This window comes from Pungitius pungitius, chromosome 17 (assembly GCF_949316345.1).
Source record: "Pungitius pungitius chromosome 17, fPunPun2.1, whole genome shotgun sequence".
In the NCBI taxonomy this organism is placed as follows: Eukaryota; Metazoa; Chordata; class Actinopteri; order Perciformes; family Gasterosteidae; genus Pungitius; species Pungitius pungitius.
This window is the reverse complement of record NC_084916.1, coordinates 245,319-269,581: the sequence shown is the minus strand read 5'-3', so window position 1 is coordinate 269,581 and position 24,263 is coordinate 245,319. Positions and strand designations below refer to the sequence as shown.

The 24,263-nt window shown below is 47.7% G+C and overlaps 1 protein-coding gene across 4 annotated transcripts in view; it reads right to left on the bottom strand.

The window, feature by feature from the left end:
- Nucleotides 1-24,263, bottom strand: part of rbms3 (RNA binding motif, single stranded interacting protein) — a 206,999-nt gene that overhangs the window by 135,022 nt on the left and 47,714 nt on the right. The window contains exon 1 of one of the 4 annotated variants that reach the window (XM_037473627.2): nucleotides 10,090-11,513. The exons of the other annotated variants lie outside the window; for them this stretch is intronic. Within the exon in view, the coding sequence (XP_037329524.2) occupies nucleotides 10,090-10,164 (75 nt within the window). The 5' untranslated portion in view covers nucleotides 10,165-11,513. Of the gene's footprint in view, nucleotides 1-10,089; nucleotides 11,514-24,263 lie in introns of those variants that run through there. 4 annotated transcript variants of the gene reach the window in all.

Genomic DNA, 24,263 nt, shown 5'->3' with positions numbered 1-24,263 from the left:
ATTGGGGGGGTTGAAAGTGCGTGAAACATGTGGCATTCCATGAGCCAAAGAAACTTTTACTTGTTGAAATCTGATGATATCAATACAATAATAGAATAGAATTGTATAAAATATCAGGGGTTGGGGTTCAATAGCTTTTTAGAAAATATGATTTTTTTTCAATAGAATCTGTTCTAAAACCAAAAAAACTTCTCCTGGAGCCCCACCTCAGTGGTTACTGAGCAGTAACCTTGTGCGTCCCGCCGTAAAACAATGGGTTTAGGTAAGCAAACACTACTGGCAACAGTCACCACGGCAACGCCGCACAAACACACACCCGGGGGGCCTCTTAATAAAGCCCCGACGGGGCTCAACAGCTTCCCGTCTCACAAATCACACCGTTCGACACGCCGGTTGATGCTGCCGCACATCAGCCAGGAGAAAACCTCCAGTGGGGAGTGATGGAGCAGTCAGGTGAGGGGGGGCTGTTAAACTGCTATCTATAGCTGAACAGAAAGCCTGCATAGCTGGCCGAAGGAGTTTCTAAACAGAGCGACCACGCCGGGTAAGTGGCGGGGAAGCGCCGGCTCGCCATGGAGTGTTTATGCAAGGTCCTCAGGAAGGCGGGGTAACGCCAGCTTAGTGATTAATTGCCGGCCCAAAGTGCTGCCGACTGCAGATCCAACAGGGGTTTATTGCTTTATCGGCTGATTCCTAATGTGACCCTATTCCCTCCTCTCCCTTCCACGGTTCCGGTGGTGCCGAAGGAGCATCCCGGAATATTCGGCAAGGTGCCCCCGCGGTTAATCGTAGGATGTGGTTTAAATCCTCACCGTTTTGTAGTTTTTTTGTGCATTTTCCGTTGATTGCCTGAAATAATAAGCATTGAGCAGCCTGCGTGCATGGGGCTCTGCTACAGCTCTCTGAGGGTTGATGGAAAGTTCCCTATACAGCATTATTCCTCCCAATATGTTGGGGGAAGCATGGCATATGGCGGTTACACAAGCATGCAGCTGTTGTTTTTTGGGGCTAGAGATAAATAATGGATACAAGTCTTCTACAGGGTACTCAAAGACAGCTAATGAGCGAAAGAACGCAGACAGGGAATAAGTAACTAACAGTTTTTCAAAGCCACTGCTTTCCAACAATTTCACAGGAGGAACCTCAAGGACAAAACGAAAACGCAGGAGCATAAAAACATCAGTATTCATCGACTGTAAAAGTACTCAAATGCTAACATTTGCATATATTCAGAACTTGTATCTGTAATAATGTGCATATCTTAATTCAGACACAGAGCAAGAACTGTCCCAATTGTACGCAAATGTATGCGAAAGCATAGATTCCTGCGTGCACTTCTTCCCCCCCCCCCCCACACACACACACACACACACACACACACACACACACACACACACACACACACACACAGTCCTAGTCCTGCAAGCGTGACCTTAATAATTTAAGGTCAGAAGGAAGAGGAGAGGCCTTTGCTTCAGTGCTGATCACACAGAGAGAAACTGGTATTCATATCATATTTAGGCATTAATCCGCCACCAAGTGTGTGCACAGGGAGCTCCGTGAGGCAACATGACGAACTGCTAAAGAGGGAGAGGACCGGCATGTTGCACGGAGCCCACATATCATAATGACACTTTTTAATTCTCCTGCCAATGGCTGTTTATGGGCTACTAATTACTGGCGAAGAATAATAACCCCTCCTCCAATAGAACTCTTATCACGCTGTGGGCTTTCTCCTCTCCTCCCTTTACCATTTATCCAGGTCCGTGACTCAGTTGGCTCAGCTTGCTCCCTGCATCAGTGTCCTTGCAATCGAATTCATGCCGCCTACCTGTCCCACTCAGTGTTTTTCCATACTCTGACTAATGCGTGCACACACACACACACACACACACACCAGCATAAACCATGGCCTCGGAAGCGGCTTGGGCAGCAGTAGTGTCCGCCAGAAAAACCATTCACGAGAAATCTACGAGGGTGGCTTGAGTCATTTAACTCAGATAAAGGCGGGAGAAAGGCCTGTTTGCTCTGGGTAATCCCCCCACTTGCTCGACAAGGCTTCGCGAGGTTCATCTGCTGTGCTAAATTGGTGCGCGTATCCTTATTTGTGTAGGAGATCATTGTGGCTGGGCGAGAGGAGGAATGTGACAGGACTGGCTGCTATTCAAGCCCTCATGCCTATTTGCTTATCCTCATTCACGGCAGAATTGGCTTTTTCCGGAGCCATTTCTCAAGCTATGCGTGACACGGTATTTTTGTTGAGCCTGCCACTACTAATGCAGCTGTGGAGAATAAACACTGCAGGCAGCCGGTGAGTGTGTTTGGGAGAGGGGCGACCTGGGCCTCCTACACTAATCACAGTGGTAAGGCTACCCCACCATTTGCATGTCTGTGGCCGGTGTCTCCTCGGGTTTCCGCGTCTGGATATCTAGAGGGAAGACACCAGGTCTGAGCAGCCACAATGGAAATGCAATTCAAATTCACCCAAAGTGAGATGCACTGGCATCCCTCCACATACGGGCATCCATCGTGATGCCTCAGCCCGACCCTTGATTCTCTGGTGCCAAAGAAAAAGATCAAACTTCAAAGCATTTGTAGTAATGCACTGCATATAGAAACATGATAATCCATTTTCAGGACTTCTCAGAAAGGAAGAAAAACCTTTAATGGAACACACGCAGCCTACAAAGTGGACTGTTTTGATTATGAGCTCATTGCTCAGAGGTGCTCTCAGTTCAGCAGAATGCGTCTTGTTATGGGGCTGGAGTCTAGAACTACAACCCCTTAATAAGATGAAAGAAGGACCAAGCTGTGGAGACTCATCATGGGAGAATAATCCACACAGAAGTTGGTGCGTACAGCGGCTTTGTTTCCTTAACACATTGAATTCACAAGCCTTTTGGGTCTCAGCTACACTAGAAGGGTTCTTCCTGCAGCAGAACCATTTTTCTTCTAATGAACAAACTGTGATGGTGGACCAGTACTGTTGTGTCCCCCCCCCGGCCTTTTAGAAGCCTCATGAGGTTGGAAACAGATCAAATAAAACCCCTGAAACTTCAAAGGGGTCTCGGTGGAACCCTCTCAGGTGATTTCTAGATTTAAACTTTTGGCTCTTGATAGAACCCTCGGAGTGGGTCGAAGATAAACCCTTACAATAACCAGCAGGATCGTGGTAGGACCCCTTGGGTTCTTGTTGGCACCCTCCAAAGGCTTCCAGGTGAAGGTTTTCAAAGGGTTACCCAATGGGGACCCACTGAAGAACTCGATATGAGTCTACTCATCTAATAGTGCAGAAAACATGAAGCAGGCCTCGGCCTCCCCCAGTTGGAGGAAAGGGTGGGGGGGATTCTGCTGCAGTTGGAGCCATGCTGAGATCCTCTGGAGCGCTGCTTCTCAAAGTGTACGCAGCAGCCATTCGTTAAAAATGCAGGAGCAATTATCCTGGCTAGAGTCTGAGTCACTGAGCACTTCCAAGCCTCTCCTCCTTCACCTCCTCCTTCACCTCCTCCTTCACCTCCTCCTTCACCTCCTCCTACCCTTCCGCTGCCACATCTCGCTACGCCAGCAACCTGAGCGCTCTTCACGTGACCCGCCGTGGCAAAGGGTAGGGCAGCAGACACCGAAGGCTTCGGTTACACAGGAACAACAAAAGCCCTTCTCTGCCTGTCCTTCTCTCACGAGGTGCAGTTACCCCCCCCCCCTCTGGGCATGTGACATGCAGCCTGACATCCTTCACCGCGGCTCTGTCTCTTGTCCTGACCCAACTCCTCTTCAGCCCTTCATGCTTTTCACTATCTTCCCCTTATATAAGGCCAAAAAAAACAACGATCTGCCTCCTTTTGAATTTCAGCTATGTGCTAAAACATAAACAAAGGAGGCTACAACTTTGCAGTTAAGTAAAACAAACTGTGAAAGGACAACACCAAAGATTCACAATGAAGCAATTAAATGGAAACCAATACTTATTTTCAGAGATCTGGATTGTTCACATGATGAATGATGGTATTTTCCCCGTCTAAAAACATACACTGAAATTATCCAGTATTATACCATCTTTTGCAGATATTCAGTATCTATTAAGCTGCAACAGGAGCCAAACCGCGTGTAGTCCCTTTATCTCTTTTACAACTTGACCAAACATTCACTCTAAAATATTCCCCAAATCCATCTTACAGGCAAAGTAAAGATGCAGAATTATATATCCACCATGAATGGAAAGACTCCAAGTGTGTTATGCTTTTACTATGTCCCATATGTCCCGCTGTATGATAATACGTGCTGTATGTTTCAAAGGGGGCCACACAGGAGGCGTCTCTGCAGCCACTCGTGTCGTCCTGCACAGATGGCAGGACACCATGCCCAGCAGCCAGCGGGAGCTCCCGGAAAGAGAGGAAGAGGCACGCAAAACCGATGGAGGATGGGAAAGAGTAATTACAAAGAGGGACAACATAAAAGAGAATATGAAGATTAAGAGAGAGGAAAACAAGTGTGGTCCAAGCCAGAGTGTGGGGAGTACACACATTCAAAGATGAAAAAAGACCAAATTGTGAGACCGTACCCCAGCGCCCTCAGAGGCAAAAGGGGGAAGACAGAAAATAGAGCGTGAAAACGCCAGCCGAGGCAGAACAGTGGGCCGGAGCAGACAGCTCCAGGCAGATACTATCTGACCAAGAGACAGCGCCAATGGAAACAAGTAAGAGGGAAAAAGCAGGGCCCTGCCACGCTGGTCCTTTAGAATTATTTCTTACGAAGGAACGTCTTCCCTGTCTCCCTCTCTCGCTGTATGTTGGCTGGATCCCTTTTTCCCTCTGAAAGAAATGTTAATATCAAGTCCTAGCGAGGAAGAGCACGGCCTCCTGGGACTCTAATGCACTTCAAAGTGTTTGTAAATTCAAGCCCCGATATGAAAAAAAATACTCAAGGCCACCTGTGGTTAAAAGTTCACGTCCGCAATTTAATCAATGCACAAATGTAAGGCTGGCAGCTTACCTCTGTGTGTGTGTGTGTGTGTGTGTGTGTGTGTGTGTGTGCGTGTGCGTGCTTTGCTCCACAGGGAGCTGCTGAGGACTCAGTGTCTTAACCCAGGTTTTTTCCGGTTGAAGGAAACCCAACCTGCTCGTTCCATCGCCTTCCTCCCCGTACGCCCCATTTCACCAAACAGGTGCGAGTGCCCTCTCTCTTGCAGATGGTCCTAGGAAGGAGAGCTCAAAGACCAGATCCAGCCACCCCCCCCAGGTCATTTCAGGCATTCATCCCTGGATGCTCCCGTTCACAGCTACCTCCAACAGAGTGAGCCGGTACTTTGCCCCGTGTTCAACACAACTATGGGCTGTTGTTGGGGAGGAAGGATGTGACTCACCGAGCACACGGTTGTGCAGGTGCATTTGTCCACGACTTCACACATTATTCTGGGAAACTTAAGACTTCAGCACGCAGGTGCTCGTGTGCCATCTGCACTCGTAAAAACACGCCATGTCAGCACGCACCTAACGCCGCCTTGGCATATATTACCAACCCCTAGTGCTCCAGCACGGGTTCCTCCTCCCATCTACCTATAGAAATTACAAATAAAATGCTTGCCGTTTCATTTCCCTTCTGCTTCACGCCCCCCCCCCCCCTGTGCCCTTGTGACTAAATGTCTCTCCGTGTTGGGGGAGCACTCGCTGTAATGAGATGTGGACGGTGGCGTGCAGAGCGCACGCGTCTCGCTGGCTTATCGGGAGGCCCCCGTGAGGCAATGACCTGTACACACGAATGGGTGTGCAGGCGGGGGCTGAGCTGTCAGCCGAGAGATGAGGAGAGTTGAGAGTAACCCGTGGCGCCCACGTTTGTGCACGAGCACACATGGCCAACTGATAGTTACACACGATGGGACGAAGCTGAAGACGCGGGAGGATGAAAAAACAGGGGGATCATTTTATTAATGATCAGAAGGCTGCCATGCCCCCCCCCCATGGAAGAGAAGGATTGGGGAAACGACAGATCTTTTGCTAAAAAGCCTGCCAGTAAGAGAGAAGACATGATGGGTTAAGATTTATGGCGAGTCCGGGACAGTATTTTGTTTCAGGCAGTCAGTCGTGAGGCATGTATCAGGAAGTACAAGAGAGGGAAATGACTTGTACTCCCCCCTGTGTTAGTGCTAATCACAACGTATCGTCAGGGCCGGGCTTCAGTCAATGTAATATAAGTGGTGCGTTTTCCCGTCCGTAAGAGCCCTCGATAAACTCTTCAAAGCGGATCCACATCAGCGGAGACGGCGGGCCTTAAGCTGCCATGGCTGAGTTTTTACGTCACTGATAACTGATTTAATGAAAGACTTGAGAGTGGTCCTTGTTCTCTGCCTTTGATTTTCGCGTGCTCCTCGTGTCGATGTCTCTCCGTCTCCCCCTTGTTGTCTCGCCGCGTCTCTTTTTCCTCGTGGCATTAGAGGAGGATTTAGACGGCTCTGCTGTTATTTCTGGAGCACAATGGAGCGCCCCGTGTAATGTAACCGAACCCTTCTCCCTGGTCCCGACCGGCCCCTCCCTGTAACATGCACCCCACCCCTCCGCTCTCTTTCTCACGCAAGCGCCCCTTCATCTCCATCGCTTCCTCTGATTCCAAAGCATTAAACGGGGTGTAAGCGGTGCCTGTGGAAGGGGCAGATCGGCTCAAAGGGCTCCATTGACTGGTGTTTACTTTAGGCCCGGGTACCGGCCAAGTCTACCTCAATCCGCCCCTCTCGGCTTCTGGCGTTCTGCATGTGCTGCTCCGACTGTAACACAGACGCCTGCTCCCTCGCAGAAGTGTGTGTGAGAAGCTGTGCATACACCGTGTGTGTGTGTGTGTGTGAGAGAGAAAGAGATCCCTGACATTTGGCATCTAATCAGTGGTGTAGTGTCGCAGTGGTTCAGTGGTGTCAGGTACCTCGTGTGCACAAAGTAACGGCAAACACACACACATTTCGCAACAGAGGCAGAACTAACACGGCAGGTTTCCAGGTGAAAGGCGCGTAGCGAGAATGGCGGCAAGGACAAAAAATGAGCAAAAATGAGATGCGTCGCGCGCCGAGACCAACGGGCACTAGGTGCACGTGCTGAAATTCATATTTGTTCCCAAACACAACGATGAAATAACAATGATTGTGTTTGAACGGTCCTCGTGGGAGAGGGGAGGGGCCAGGCCCCTTTCGCTGTAATTGTCTCATTTATGATGCACGTTGATTACCTGTCATTAAAGTCGAATGCACAGCACGCCGCCAACGGCGGAACGCATCGGGAAAAACTGTCCCGGTAATACAGCGGCGGAGTGGAGGCTGGCTTTCTGCACTGATCGGCTGGGGAACAGGCAGACGTTGCGGCCTTTAAAGGATCCCCCCGTCAAAGCAGCATCCTGCCAGCTCCCCACCAGCCGTAACCTCATATAAAAGTCACACACACTGACACGCCGACGTGCACACGCAGACACACAAATCCTCTTTCGGGAATCAATAATTCAGCTAAAGAGAAGCACATGCTACGCCCCGCTGCACTAATCAATAGAAAGCCAAATGTTATCTTTTCATCTCATTCTATGACTTTCACATTCTAATCTGGGTTTAGCAGCTCCTGCTGGACAGCATCAGAGAACGCCCTGCTATATTCAGCTCGGTTTACCCTCACCATGTTAGCTCCTTCCGTAGCCCTAACAGAAGACAGATGCTCTATGAATTTGCAACGCATAGAATCTCAAATATTTCATAAAATGGAGGCAAGAGAATGGCAACACTTTAGTATGAGTAACCACCCGGCCCCTCCCACTCTCTCCCGCCCCCCACATCTCTTGGGAGAATGAGGCCATACCTTGAGAATGCGGCAATGAAGATAAATCGAGGGACCTGTGTGATTTGGGACCGGTGACTAAATCGTAGCGTGGTGCGCAAAAAAATAAATAAGGGGGGGCATTCTCCCCCCTCCGCAACCAAGCCATCAACGGACGTTAATGAGCATGTTGGACGGCTTTCCACAGCCCCCCCTCGGCCCCCTCTGGCTTTTCTCCCCGCCTCCTTCCTTCTGCATGCTGACCCTGTGTGTGGCTCGGTTGTATCAACCTACGACGGCCTCCGGCTAGGCTAACTAACCATGAAAATGAATATGGATGTTTGCACATTCCCCCCCACTCGACCCCCCGAACCCACCCCCGCCCAAACTGTGGGCCTCGTTTGCATGACACAGGACTCTAGTGGCTTGTCAAGGGTACATCAATCACTGACAGTGGCAGGATCGGATCTGCGCTGACCTTGGGAATGAACCGCAGCAGGAAGGAGAGAAGGAGGCGGAGAGGAGGGGGAGTGGTTGTTGAGGGGGGGAGGGGGGGGGGGGGCAACAGAGCAGGCCGGCTGAAAAGCGGGACGAGGACGAACGAAAAAAGAAAAAAAAAGTGTAAGGAATGGAGGGAGGGAGGGAGAACGGAGACCTGATTGAGAGGCCCCATAGATGAACAACTCTGAGATATGAGAAGGGGAGGAGTGGGGGGCTGGGGGTGATGGAAGGAGTTGCGGAGGGGAGTAGGAGGGTGAGGGAAGCCATATGGCAGCAGCACAACTGTATTAAACTATAAATCAGGGTGAGAGCGAGTGGACTGCCGGTGGGGGCTTCAGCCTCATAACCAAGACGGATCTAAACTGGTAGTTTGCTTTATTGTACTTTATCATCTTTATCTATAATTCACCATCTACCTCATCTCTTATGGACGGGGGTCATTTTCACATTTTAACATTGATTGACACAATAAAACAACTCTGTTTTAGAACAGATTTTTTTTTTAACACTTTTTTATGTTTGCTTAATAAATGTTTTTTTTTTTTTGCACGATGCTTCAATGTTGAATAACGAGTTGGATAATTTCACAAATTGATCCCAAACATTCAGGATATATTCCATAAAAGGTAAGCAAGGCTGATCGTTCAAGACCCACTTCGGCTTGCCGTGATGCGTGTGGGTTTGGTGCTGAGGTTTGACGCCCTGCCCGTGGACGCATTCCTCCGTACATGCAAAAGGAAACATCTACCTCAACAATGTCCACATACAACAGCAATCCACCAAACAAATCAAAGTGCACAAGTTCCACCTGCACACCTTCAGCATGTTGTCACATCGTCCCAATAAGACAGAATTTAGTGTTACACATGTGATAGAAAAAAAAAGACTAATCCCCAGAAGGCTGCCATTTTAATCCCTTGATGAGGTCTGGGTAGTGTGCCCAGCCAGTGTCCTGGCAGCCGACGGGGGCCCACGCCTGGGCTCCCGTCCCAGAGGCACTGATGCAAACTACAGCGAGAGCAAACACAGGCAGCCTCTCCGTCAGAGCCGCACCGACCGGCACCGTGAAGGAACCAGGGCTCCCAACTAGTTTGTATTGGCCTGGTGAAGCACTGTGGCTTCATAATTAAATGTTTCAATCAGAAAAGGTGACGTAGAGAGCTGTCAAACAATGGCCTACATTCAGCTTGCGAATGGAATGCAATTAGGAAATTAAATTTGGACCCAAATTATAATGTTTTTAAAGCAGTACAGCAGTTCCTTTGAATGTATGATTCCACTCTAATGCCACAGAGCGGCATCACATCAAGATCTCATCAGTTTGCAGGCGAGTGATGGATGGAGTTTACTGGACAGCTCCTGGTAACGGTCTGGTAGGCTGGACTAACTCAAGCCTTGATCCCTGATCCTTCACACACACACACACACACACACACACACACACACACACACACACACACACACACACACACACACACACACACACACACACACACACACACACACACACACACACACACACACACACACACACACACACACACACACACACACACACACACACACACACACACACACACACACACTCTCAGAACGTACACACTGACATAGACGTCCAAACACCAACGAGGTACCTGCCATCTGAAACCGTCACAGCCAAGGCCGGCTATCCATCAAATGACATCCCAGCTTAGGGGGTTGATTTTGGGGGGGGAGGAGGTAGGGGGGGGGGGGGGGGGGGATAGAGGGGAGGGAGGGAGATAGAGAGCAGGAGTGGATGAGTAGGCTTGAGGAATGCGAGCGGGCGTACCTTGGTCTGGAGATAGTGGGGGTAGTAGTAGGTGTACTGAGGGTACATTGGCTGCTGCTCCAATCGCTTGCCCATGTAGCTGGAATCTTTAGCCCCAAAGCAGGGAATGGTGACACGGGGGGGGGCACGCGCTGCTAAGTAGCTAGCAATGGGATAAAGGCAGCGGGGGAGGCTGTGCGAGTCCTGTCTGTGGCGTCCGCTGTGTCGCTGGCCGGTCCTCCAGGGAGTAGACAGGGTGCGTGGGTGCGTGGGGTGGGGACGGGGAGGCGGGGGTGAGGGGGAGGGGGGAGTGTTTAGCGTGCCGGGTAGCAGATGGGGAGAAGGTCTGCCGCTGATGTGGAAGCTCACCGGTCTAGGGAGCCTCGGTGTCTGGGCGGATGCTCTCTCTCTCTCTGCTGGGATCAATGGATCCACAAAGTGCCAGAGCCACGAGCGCTGAGCCCGCCAGCGGCCGGACAGTAACCTGCGATACAGGTGAGGTAGAAGAAGAGGGGGGGAAAGACGCAGGTGGCAGGAAGCGACCGGCAGTCCTCGGAATGTTGGCAAATGGTAGAAGGAAGAAAAGGCGGACAGGAGGAGGAAAGGGATGGCGAGGACAAACGAGAGAGGACGTTTGGTTCACTTCTCTGTCGAAGCGGTCTCACTCCAGTCAATCTGCCTCAGACGCGTTGTGGATCGGACTCTCCCTCTCTCTCTCTGCCCCTCTCTTGCATACACGCTGTCTCTCTCTCTCTCTCTCTCTCTCTCTCTCTCTTGTGTAGTCTGATCCAGCGGTGGCTGCGTGCCGTCCTGTTTGACAGAGGGGGAGAAATCCTCAGCGCCGGATGGCCGACAGTTGCACTTTGTAGACGCAAGGAAACAATTGGAGTCTGCAGCCGTGGAGCCGGTGCGGGGGGGGGTGCGGGGCACGGGCAGGAGGGGGGGTCCGGTGCAGATAACGCCGAGGAATGATCCCAGACGGTGTGGCACGAGCAATGTGTTCAAATTTGAAGAAAAGAAAAAAAAATCCACCGGTTGGTTAGTCAATCCACTGGGATCCAGGAAGGAGTGGAGCGAGGCGAACACAGTGACCGTGTCCCAGGTGGCCGGTAGAGTCCTCGTCTGCGATCCTCCCTCTTCCTGCACTTGTAAAATGTGTTGCCTATTTCAGCCTGGGCTCTCTCACTCCTCTAAGCAGCCTGCCTTGTTCTCTTTCCCTCTGTCACACAGTTGCTCCCTCTCCCTCTCTCTCGCTCCCTCTCTCTCTCTCTCTCTCTCTCGCTCCCTCTCTCTCTCTCTCTCTCTCTCTCTCTCTCTCGCTCGCTCGCTCCCTCTCTCTCTCTCTCTCTCTCTCTCTCTCCTTCTCCTCCACACTGACAAGGGGGCTCGTCCGAGGCTGCGAGCGGGAGTGGACCGCCTCCTCCCCTTCCAGCCCAGCCGGTAGGAGGGTCTTCAGCAGCTCTGTGAGAGAGAGGGATCCAGACACGGACCAGCGGGCTGCAGCGTTTCCACGACCTGGGAGGACGCAGGGAAGAGGAGTGGAAACGGGGGGGGGCGTTGGGGGAGACGGTGTCAGTGCGAGCGTTCGATTCCCCCTACTGGCGGCACACGGAGCTACCGGCTGAAGCACACTATCCTCACGTGGACACTTTCTTCTTAACAAACAGGGTCCGATTTTATCTCAAATCCAGGAAAGTTGGATTTACAGACTTTAATGGTCAACGATTTCATATATTGTAGGGATAACGCCTGGTTTAATGATGACTTTTTATTTATATGGACTGGATAATCAGAAGCTATTTTAATTATATTCAGTTTAAAGAATATAAATCTAGTAAATATCTTGCCACAGGGTCTTCACTTTTAAGAGCCAAGGTCACAAAGACGACAAGAAAACACAGCAGTCGCCATCTCAAAGCACTCACAAACGAGGTGAGGAGGAAACCACTTCCTGTGTAACATCACAAGACGCCAACACATAAATCCTCTTCTGATTGACCGTGACCAGGACCAAAAACATGCCAAGAATGTCCCGTCAGCCCAAACGCAAGCAACCTCAGCTCCTCTCGCACTTCTGTGAGGATCAAAAACATGCAGAAAAAAGACACACAGACACACACACACACACAGACACACACACACACACACAGACACACACACACTAACCTTAAGCTCTCAGCGCTATCTCAGTGAATCGGACGCCACATGTTCCTGAGGCTAATTTTACACCCAATTAGCAAATTCAACTTGTTTTTCATTTTAATCTTCTGTCAGGAGTCCCGCAGAAAACACACACACACACACACACACACACACACACACACACACACACACACACACACACACACACACACACACACACACACACACACACACACACACACACACACACACACACACACACACACACACACATACATTACCACATTTGAAAATAGTCTAGAGTTTACCTTCTCAAACAATAATGACCAAATTATGGATGTGTAATATGACACTTCGATAAGTGAGTTCAGCTGTGGAGAGTACGCCGTCTTGTACTGATCGTTACGTGCTGCATCAATACGTATTACGTTGTAAGTGCTGTTGTACTAAAATGACTATCTGAGCAATGCATTGATCCCCTGAAAGCTATTTATCAATAATCATCTTGAAAGGGTTACAACACAGATTATGCTAAATGTAATAGTCGAGCCCCAGAAGGGGAAAAAAGTTTTGTAATATTCTGTAAAATGGTTAAGGTTAATCTCTCACACTCTAAATTGTGCAAATGAAGAATATTTTGATTAGAGCGTGTACAAGGGCCTGGTGCATGTGGACCGACCCCATCAATACCGCAAGAAGAATCCCACAGCTCCTAGGGAAAGGCCATGCTTTTTTACAGACATAGATAAAAGTGGCCTATCTGATAATAATGCTTTTCTCTCTGTCGGAAAGAGATGAGGATGATATCGATCGCGGATTACCAGATTAACAGCCTCTGGATCAACTAGACACATAAACTGTCAGCCTCTGGGGAGGTGCAAAAAGAGAACAAAGACAGCGAGACGGACAAAGGCTTGCAGAGAGAGTATAGCAAGAGATGCAGAGAGGCAATAGGATAAGACACATTGGGAGACGGAATGTGTGGAGCGCACAAAGGCAGAAGGATCCGTGTGTCTTCATAATGCCGAGTCCACCCAACGATCAGCGCAGACATCCCTGTGTCACAGATGAAGCTCAACATTTTCGGTTTTCACTTCGAAGGACAACAATGGGCTAATAGGTCAATTTTCACACCAATTTCCTTCCCCTTGTGCAGCTAAAGGTCGTGTTTCCTGCTGCAATGATGCCTCCACGAGAAAAAATATTAGGAGCAAACAATGCAAACGCCTCCATCAAAGTACCAATAAAGAATGCGTCTTTCGCTTTAGGCTGTGTAAAAAGTGGGATTATTTACACAAGCAATTCATTAAATGATAAAAGGAGAATCCCAAATAACCCTTTGACAGGGTGCCATGTTACCTGGGAGAGTGGGAACGTGTCTCTGTTCTAGTTTGGTTAATACGGACATCATCTACTCACTGCCGTCGAACCCCCCCACGCGGGGGCCTGAGGCGTACCGGAGGAAGGAGAAGCAGGATGTGAAGTGATTTCCACACAGGCGACCTACTGTGTACACTGCTGTAAGCCGGGGCTTGTCACCCAGAGCAGCTCACTGGGAGCCAGACTATTTCAAGCTGATTCGTCCAGACCAATCGCAAACTGTGTCTCCCTGTGAATTTAAATATTCAAACAAAAATGAAAACAAAGAAAATGTTCCAGCCAGGTCTGTCAAACATTTTCAGGAAGCAAAGCCATCTGCTGCCCCTCTGTTCTAGAGTCTCCCTTTGAAGCCTGTTGATTCACTTTCTAAATTGAGAGCGTGAGTGAGTCATTCACAAGACTTTAAAATAGAGACAGAGGAAGACAGCTGAGGGTGTGTATTATGCCCTCTAAGGTGTTAAGTAGTTACCATGATGGCCTGAGCAGAGCAAATAAAAGGTTAAAAAAGAAGAATAAAATAATAGATAACCGGATCAGTTGTATTTTTCACTTTGCACAGCAGTAAAAGTAAGGTGAGAAATATGTATCTCTGTCCTGAAGAGCTGCCCTTTTGTTCTTGACTGCTCCGATAATATCAGACATCCTGCCAATGTCCCGCATCACTGTTCAACAATGGAAGATGGAAGGAAAATGAAAGAAGAGGGATGGAGACGCCAATAAAATGTAAAAACCAAAAAAACAACAAAGGGGAGGAGTTTTCCTCTGAACACAAAAGACCAAAATGGTCCCCACTAAAAAGGAGTCCACGTGAACTCTGCCCTACGAGCTCGAGCCCCTCCCCCAAACAAGACTTCCTGGCTTCTCAGTAACCCGCAGGAAACAAAGCCCCTCGGTCCCAGCAGCAGCTCGGACAGTCCCCGTCATGGGTGTTTCCCAGAAAGGACCAGATGAGTGGAATTCGGAGAGAAGGCTGGCCCAGCGCCAGGAGAAGGGTGGAGAAGTGGAGGCACGGGGGAGAGGAGGGGGTGGTGGGGGTGGAAGCCAAATTGGGGATCAGCAAACCTTTGGTATTCCTGGAAAATAAAAAGCCTTGAGCCGTGGGCAATGGTTCTACTTGGAGATACCCAAGCTGATCTGATGATCATCTTACATGTTTTATGCAAAAACTTACTGATGAAGCATGACTACCCCCCCCCCCTTTCCCCCATCCTCATTGAACAGATTGAAAGATGGAGCATGGTAGCATTGCAGCGATGACAGAGCATCTTTGGCCGTGCTTGTGTTATGGATCTCAGCAGAGGTCCTCCGAATGTGGTTTAGAATAATTGGAGAAAATTGGACCGAATGTTTATGACTCCAATTAGGAGCAGACTGATCAACAGATGCTGCTTGAATAGCACTTTACTTTATACAACGGAAGATCCCTTAGTACAGATGACATTTGTATGAAACTGTAGCATTGCTATAAAAGAAAATGTCTTTCCTGTCATCAAAAGCTCAGAATTTATCATGGAGAAATCTGAAGGCATGCTACAAAACATCAATGCCAGATTTGAGATCAAGAGCGAGGAATAAAGTTTAAAATACATTTTTGAACCTTAAATATCAAACAATAAGGTCCACGAGTAAACCACAGATTTGTTTCAATATAAAAAAGAAAGACTAAACTCTGAAGTGGCTCGAGAGGCCTCAGTGACGCTCAATTTGTCTTCATGCTTTTACTCACGCTTCATTCCCACTGAGTCATAACTTATGTGATTTAAAAATAGACAAATATCAGAATGTGAAGCCATTTGTTGCCACATGTTACACAGAGGAGTTTGACTTGGTGAATTTATGAGAATATAACAAGATAAAGGAAGGGCAGATAGCAGCCGATCACCCTCTCTGCCCTCGTCCTTGGCTGTGGCTGCAGCGCACCACACAGTGAACGCAGTTTATAATGCTCAGACTTATTTTCCTTGTTGTTTACTCTCGGATGTGATCTGGTGCTTTGTTCGTCAAAGTTATTTGCGAGGGTCTGTTGAACTTTTCAACTCACGGTCGCACAACTTCATTCACTTCCCCTTTGTCGCTGATCCTTCTGTGCACATGAGCATGCGCAGCGTGAGTTGGTCGTCTGATCGGAACAGCAATATAAAACATACCACCAAGTGCAAAGAATTGGTTGCAAATTCCTTAAAATGGGGTTGACAATTATGGCCACCCTTACCTTTGAGCCTTTCAAACTAAAAGATGCTTTAAAAGCCTCCCCCTCTGACTGAACGTATTATGTGTGTAGGTTCAACACATCTGACACACGCAGGTCCTTATTACATTCTTATCTGGGCACTTACGGATGACAGCCTAAGGTTATTCAACACATCCCCCTCTCAGAGTAGAACGCTTCACAACCCAACGGCGGAGTGATCGAATCGAGACACGATAGCAGAGAGTTTCTTCGCTATTTTCTTTTTCTTTTCATACGAGGCTCCATCACCAGGGCTTTTTAACCAATACTTCCACAGTACGATGTGAAAAGGGGGCACAGCGATTGTGGACCACCGGCGCTGCACCATGACATTTGATAAACACCAGGTGGACTTCCAGTGAGTCATTAGCTTCTATCGCAACACAGAGGAGAGCAATGCAAGCGCAGTGGGGACGAAATAGACCAGACGTCCATGAGCAGAAATGACTCACAGCAACTCTTACTGCACCCAACAAGGGACGGGCCAGAAGAATGAAAGGAGAAAAATTGTGTTCACTTAGTCCATCTCAATTCCAAATGTGTAATATATACACAAGAACTAATTTCCTGATTAACGAGATTCTGAGAAAAGATCAGAGTTGATTTTGTATTGGGAAAGGAGGCCCACGGCCAGGGTGGATTATCTCACATGTGTTCGTACGTGGGTGTACAAGTAGATTTTGTCTGTTCTTCGCTGATTGTGAAACTACATCTAAACGCAGGTGGTCTACAGCTGTGGCAGCTTTCTGTGTGTGTGTGTGTGTGTGTGTGTGTGTGTGTGTGTGTGTGTGTGCGAGCGAGTGTCCTATTTTCTTCAGCACGGTAAAAACAAAAAAGGAAAAGAGAAGACGCGGGTGAGGAATCTCAGAGGTTACTCAGACACCAAAGGTGTACACACTCGAGTGGAGCACAGAGATCGGGCTTCCTGCGTGACTTCAGCCAAGAGCCCGCCGTGTCTTTGTGTGAACCGCTGGGGACAGCGCGGCGGCTCCATCCAAGAGGAGGAGACAGCGCCAAGGAAATCTCTGCATAATAAGGAATTAAGTGCTAGGCAAGCTGGGGGAGAGCAAGTTCAAACGGCAGATCCTTTGCATGTGGACGGGCAAAGGCAAAAAAATTCAAAATCCACATTATTCAGAATATGAAGAAGGCAGCAGACCCCACAGAGTAAGAAGAAAAAAGCACATTGCCGAGAGATACTGAAAAGGGGGCCTATCAAAGCTTCATCACAGCACCCAGAATGTGTCATGTGCATTTGTTTTATTCAGTGTTTTAATACCCTAAATAGATCTAAGTGTTAAGTCATTCCTTCTCGTCAGTGCTACTGTGCTCTACTTCTCTTTCTGAGAATGCTTTTGCAGAAGAATCCGCGGGTTCCATACAGAACAATCCTGATCACAACCCAAACATGACGAGAAAGTCGCCTGCACTTAACATTGTGTACGTATTGGTGTCAGACGTAAGCATGGCACACAGGAAGAAGGGCACTAATGGAGGCTTATACCCAGCAGGAACACATCTCTACCGGCCAATGAAGCTCGATGCCTGCTGAAATTGAGCGGGATGGGAGGACAGCAGCAATGTTTTACAACACTGCTGAGCCATGCCAGAATGAAGTGAGATGACCGTGTGTCAAGGAAAGACGAGAAGTGAGAGGGAGGGGACAGGCAGAGTAAGAAACAGCGCCGAGAGCAAGGGGAGGGGGGCTGCGAGAGAGAGAAAACAGAGTGTGCCGTTCTAAGAGGAATATTTCAGGGTGGTAAATGGAGCAGAACTCTATTCCAGCTCCTCTCTTAACCTCCCCACGGTGTCTCATCCTCTGCATGCAAAGCATGAAGCCCAGGAGACAAAGAAAACAGAGAGCCATAGAGACAGGCTTTGGGACAAAACAACACGGAATTAATAGACAAGACATTTTGCTTGTGTATTTGTTTGGACATAACCGAAAACTGTTTCCTAATTGCCTTTTGGAGGTCTCAAAAGGATGAAAAGGTAAATGGGCCGTTGAACCTGACTGACCACACAGGCAACCACCGGCTGGCTGGAGGACTTAGTGGAGCACTTAGCAGCTGAAATCCAGATGGAGTAGGTGGAGAACCAGAACAGCAGAGAATATTATGAGCTCACACGGATTATTCAGCAATTCAAATGTTGCTTCATATTTACTGGATGTTCAAGTTGGCAAAGATCTGCAGATTCTCAATCCCACCTTAAAAAAAGGTGATAAGTCAATGCTTTTATTTGCAGCTTGTTAACACTCAACCCTCTAGAGGCCTAACAACACAGTTGTTGCAGGATGAAGTAATGCTGTTTAATAGCATTGATTGGTTTCTGAAGTGATGTTTTGGAATGTGGAGTGCATACTGGGAGCTGCAAAGTCTGGTTAATTATATCAACAAATGGCTACCGTGGCCAACATCACAGCGGACTTTCCTCCACTCCTCAAATATCAATGCATTTAAACATAATTGATGAAACAATAATTATCTAAATTGTAAGAAGTGAAATTAGGTCAAACATAAAAACTTCAATTGGAGGAACAAAAGCATTATTAAAGACTATTAAAGGCTAGTGGGTATATTAGTGTTTGCCGTGCAGTACATGCCCCCATTCTTTGGAACTTCCTCATAGGATTTGTCCAGCTGTTGCGAGTATTAGAAAGCGTGTCAAAACGTTTAAGAGCATTTACCGAGTCACAATTAGATATCTGTGTGTGAGACTTTCAGTCCGTATGAATGATAATACTCTCCTGAAATCATCAAAGTAGACCAACTAAGGGTTCCCCTGACCCAAGGCTGACTCCTCGGAGTTGACCAATGGACAGGAAATTATTCTGGTCAGATCATTCTAACTGACTGGGGAGGTGGGGATGAAACAGTTAGAGAAAGAGATACTAAAAATGAGGAGCTTAGGAGGAGCTAACAATGCTGTGGCCCCCTTGCTCTGTGGTCTCTGTCCCATCACACTGCAGCTTGTTGCAAAGGGCGGCAGTAAGCGATCCTGCAGTAACGAATGCCTTTGCTTTATGCGTCTGTGTGTGTTGACAGAGTTCTTTCCTCCAACAGAACTTCTAATGACAGATGAGTGATCATTGAGAGATCGGCTTCAGGTGTGCTGGATAGGAACACCTGATGGGCAGGTGAGGGATGGCGTGGAGATGGTATGAGAGGCTCCCCAGAGAAGGAGAGGAGAATCTGGAGGACTAAAAAGGACAGGCATCGGGGACATGAGGAGGACATAGCAGAGCGTTCGACATGAATCATGTGATCACAGATTACCGAAGGACAAGACGAATGATGCAGGAGGAAGGGATCACCAATGATTGAGGTTCAATGTACTGTTCTGCACTGTACTGTTACGGACCAACTAGTTCATCTGGCAACTGTGGACTAAATAACTTAAAGCACTGATCCAGCTGGCTGCTGTTTCTCTTTTGTCTAACATGAACCTCGTTGTAGAAGCCATGGTCTTGCTATTGCCTGATACTTCTGGTATGGTACATTTTTACCAAGCTAAAACAAAAAGACCATGGGCCTTCAGACTACACAAGGCCCCCCCCCCCCATCTTTACTCTGGGTGCATCTCAAGTCTCTAAAACTGTCTCTATGTTACCCTGACCCAAGATCAGACTGGAATTAAATTAAATAAGGGTTTGCCAGTCGTAATTGTTCACCGAGTCCTTCCATAAAACATAAGGGTCGACTGAAGGCTTGATATGTGCATGAAGGAAATCACGTAAGGTCCCCAGAATACAAGTAATATCATATGATTAGGATGAATGTGTTGATGTGTGTGTGTAGCCATAGAACTCAGGTCTTCATCAGAATGGTAGAAGCCTCATCATATCCTTTTTTCCAGTGCGGTTCATGTTCAGCCATTGCTCATGTCCGTACTGCATGATTGCACTGAAGGACCAGCATAATCAGCCGTAATGCTTTACAGATGCTATGAGTATTTTCTGAAGAAATACTGCAGCCCCGGGCCGGCCATACGAGAACAACCCCATCTGTGCACGCACGTACGTGCGAGTCTTTGCGTGTCTAGCTGGAAGAAGAGGGGGCATGATCTGAGGGAGGCATTATTAATTGAGGTCACATCTACGACTCAGAATGTATGATTTATGTTCCTCCGCCTCGTGCTGTCATTGACTAATCACTTGAACAGAAAGCAACAGGTGCAAAGGGATTTTTCTGAAGAGCCATTTCACAGACAACACGCTCCCAAGTTCCCAATGAACACGGCCAAGAAACCAGCCACGCCATGTAAATATGACAGTTCTCGTGATCTGAACAAGAAAAGACACCCTTTGAATCCTTGGAAATTCCTCCAGCACTCCTCCTTATCCGGCCTCCGACGCCTCCCATTGTGCCTAATATCAGCCATGAACTGCAGCTAAATCAAGAGTGGTGGCATACCGCAGCCAGGAATTTGCTCTTGTGAAATAGGAAATGAAACGTTGTGGGGGCTTGGAAGCTCTGTTAGATTCTGGATATTCCTGTGGTCTGGCTCGCAGGATCTTGTGGCCCAGGCTTTTAATTCCTAATGATGGAGAACTCGCAGCTCTGGTCACAACAGGAAATAGCTGCTAGGTGAAACATACACCCAAAAGGCATTCAGGGGTGTCCAAAACACAAGGTTTCTCTAAAAAATGGGATTGGGGCTCTGAAAACTGTGTTTTGTCATCATGACGATGTAAATTTGGGTGGAATCTAGTCATCTTTCCCAATATTCTTTTAACAACTATAATTCATTAATTTATTACAATTAAACTCTAAAAATACCAAGAAAACATTAAACGCACCTGTTGGATACGTTCGATCTTCTGAGTTTATGGTGTTTAGTTCAACGTGTGAAAATAAAAAGATGATGTGACATGTAATAACAAAATGTTCTGTGTTTTACAACGCTGCGTAATGTGAACATCGTACAAACTGACAAGCATGGGGACACTAACTTTAATTTACCGTAGCAATGCCTCAGAATGCAAAGATAATTATAGTTGTTCTCTTTATGCTTCTTACAATTTACCGAAAATAAGTCACAATACATAATTGTTGGCAGGGGTTTTAATGCATTTTCCTGAATAAACATGGAGTTGGATCTACTGCAGCGACTTGATGGTGTTGATACTGTCAAACTGTGTGTGTGTGTGTGTGTGTGTGTGTGTGTGTGTGTGTGTGTGTGTGTTGCTGTGGAGGTGGCGGGGATGGCCACAGGAGAAAGGAGGAGTGTCATAAGAAGCAAATGCACATTGGTCCCACAGAGACACACTCACATCACTCCGCCTCAGAGTGCACTGTTGAAGCAAATTAAGGAAGCCTTGGCAGCCTTTTAATGGTCTGTCACAGTCTAACAGGTTTAGAGCGCTTACAATGGACAAGGGCACTAAGCCTGACAGCTCGCGCTTAATTGTTCAGAACCTGAGTGTGTGTGAGTGTGTGTGAGTGTGTGGGCACCGTTAGAGCCATTCTGTTCCTGTAACTAAAGTCATTGACTCTCATTATGAGGACAGATAAGATAGCCGGTCCCTGTCCGTCAGTCCGTCGGGTCCAACTGGTTCAGTAAAACGAGGACTCCGGCTGATAAGTTATGATTAATGTGCTGCTGATATTCGTGTTTCTGACCACAGTTATTCTAGAGAAAGTGATACTGAACCTAGCTACGCTCTCCTTCAGGCCGGGAGGTTAATTGTGTGGCTATTTCCACAAACATAAGGAACCCTGACGTGTCCCAGCGGCTTTAAATAAACCGCCCAGAGACAGACAAAAAGCTATGAAGACAAACGAAACATCAAGCGTCTAAACTTTCAAGTGGTGCCTGAAGAAATCAACAAAGCAAATAAAGCTGTGTGTTTTTTCACTCTGTCAGCAAGCGAAATGGCCCACAAAGGACGAGGTGGCAGAGCTTAACAAAAAAACCTAAATGGTTGGAGATTTTGAGCGGTGTGACCTAGAATATGTTTGACAATTTTCTTTTAATTAGGCCTTGAAGACACGACTCATTCCAACTGCTGTCCCGAGAGCTAAATTAATTACTGAGACAAAGCCCATTCTGGCTCATGGCAAAGATGAATCATTGCAGTATTTGGGGAATGAGCAATGCTCTTCATTCAAAGGCTGATTAAAGAGACTCAGCCTCTAAAATGTAAAAAGAGGACCACCACCCCCCCCCACAGCCGCACCCCACATGTACAGTGCACAAGGGCATCTGCTGCATCTCCCGTCTTAAATGCACCTTCCATTTAATCTTCTCCAGGCTGAAAAATATAGTTAAAAAGTGCATTAAAAATAGCCGTCTAAATCAGCCGTCCACCCTCTCCATACCAGTCATCCTCCTCAATGTTCTGACCATTCCGCTTTCCTGGGCAATCCCCGGCTAACAAGCCCCCCCTCCTCCCCAGCAGGCCATTCATTCAGCTAAATGACTTTGTCATCTGTCAGCCTGTAGAAACGGGGGTTTGTACGTTATGGATAATTAAGCTAATCACAACACCGAGGGTTGTGCCAGAGCCCCACAAACAGAGAGCAATGAAAAGGTGTGTCGGTTTCACACCTCCACTTGCTGAATATACAAAGATTGATACTTTGATGTGCACATTCGTGTCAGACATAGAAGTAAAACCAAACCAAGTGTGCCATGTTCCTGTCGGCGTCATCGGTGTGTTTTCATTGCACATGAATGTGTTCGGTATCGACTGAAGAAAACCTGCATTTGCTCGGGCAACTCCTCCAGATGAATTTGAAAGGGTTCACAGGGAAGTCCACGTCCTCGGATAAAGATGGATGACCACTGAAATGTTTTCATTGGGGGGGGGATATGTGTCTGGTTATCTTTGCCTGATGAGAATTCCCCAGACCAAGGGGGAACATATGGAAACAGTCGGCCGGCACACCGTCCCCCAGCATTTGTTACCCTAATGGTGCGTTAGCACCAAATGCGACGCCAGCAGTTCGCATTACAAAGTCCATGCACAGAGACGGGAGCGACGCCAATCTACCATTCAGCGGCACGTTTCGTGCCAAGTCGTGTTGAAATATTTCAACTTCGCCAACCAAATGGCACGCCGCTGCGGCGCGATAGCCTTTCAGCGCTGACATGCTCCTCGTCGTCCCTGACGTCCTGCAGACAGCGGTGCCCGGGGGTGTACGACACAGCCTCATACATAACGCTATATGGTGTCGCATGTGATGCAGCAACGCCACTGCAGTTAAACAGTACAAACGGACAAACGCGACCCCACGATTCATTACCGAGCAACATGAGTTCACTCGAAAGCACAAGTCATGCGCTGGAAACATCTGGACATCAAGTGCTTTGGAGATAATCTGTAGAATAAGGACGTATAGCATCCAAAATGAAACAGCTCACACAGAAGAATGTGTTTGTATGAGAAACGCGAGTAGCCTGAGAACGCGTGCACTTCTTCACACTCATCAAAGAGACAAGAGCAGAAAAAGTGAGAGGCTGGCCCAATAAAATGTCTCAAAGCTGGAATCGGATATCAAATATCCCAAGGGCAACACTTTGTGAGCAGTGGAACTCAATTTACAATGTCAACACTTTACCCGACTTACCTGACTGGCTTTCTGTGTTTTCACTCCATTATTGCCATCACCCATAAATGGGCTCGCCACACCAATTAGTGGAAAGTACCTACACAAAATGTTTCCTTCTCTTTGGCCATTGTGCTTGTGATCAATTCTCCTCACACCAGAAAAATCTATAATGTGCGTCTTAGTCACAGTCAAGGCAATAGGAGTGTTTGCAGCCCATGTGGCTTTAAGTAAAGAATCCAATAACAACAAGTGCAATCATTAGTTTGTCAGGTTTTATTACACTAAAGAACCTGAGGGCTGGTCCATTCACCACAGCTGTTACTGTATCTAACCTGTTTAGCTGTTTGGATCACACTAAAAGTGATGTGAGCTTTGGTCTCCTTTGCAGCCTGTCTATCCCCCCGGCCCACCTGCAGTGGAAGGCGCTCACACTTCTTGATTGGAGAAAACCAAAAAGGTTTCCAGTGAACATAAGCCAGGCAGTGATGGAGTTTCTGCGATACGCGTTGGTAACGGAGACCAGCAAGCCGGAGAGTAAGCATTGCATATTCACAGGAAATAACAAAGTCTACCATTGACTGTCTTTCCAGTCATAACTTGTGACTTCTATATGACTTTCTCCACCACTGTTTTGTCATACCATCTTCCCCTCAGAGGGATCCTCATCCCACCATATTAAGAGTGGAAATGTATCCGCTTCCATTGTAATTACAAACCCGCTGGAGGCAAAGCTTCTTGATCTCTGCTGGATCCTTGCTTGCTTTTCTTTCTTCCTTTATTTACTCACCTCCCTAAGCCGAGAGGACAGACGCATGCTGAGCTATCAGTTCTGTTTTTCTTCCCTTTCTGCTAGACATTCTTTGCATGTTATATATGCAAAATTATAA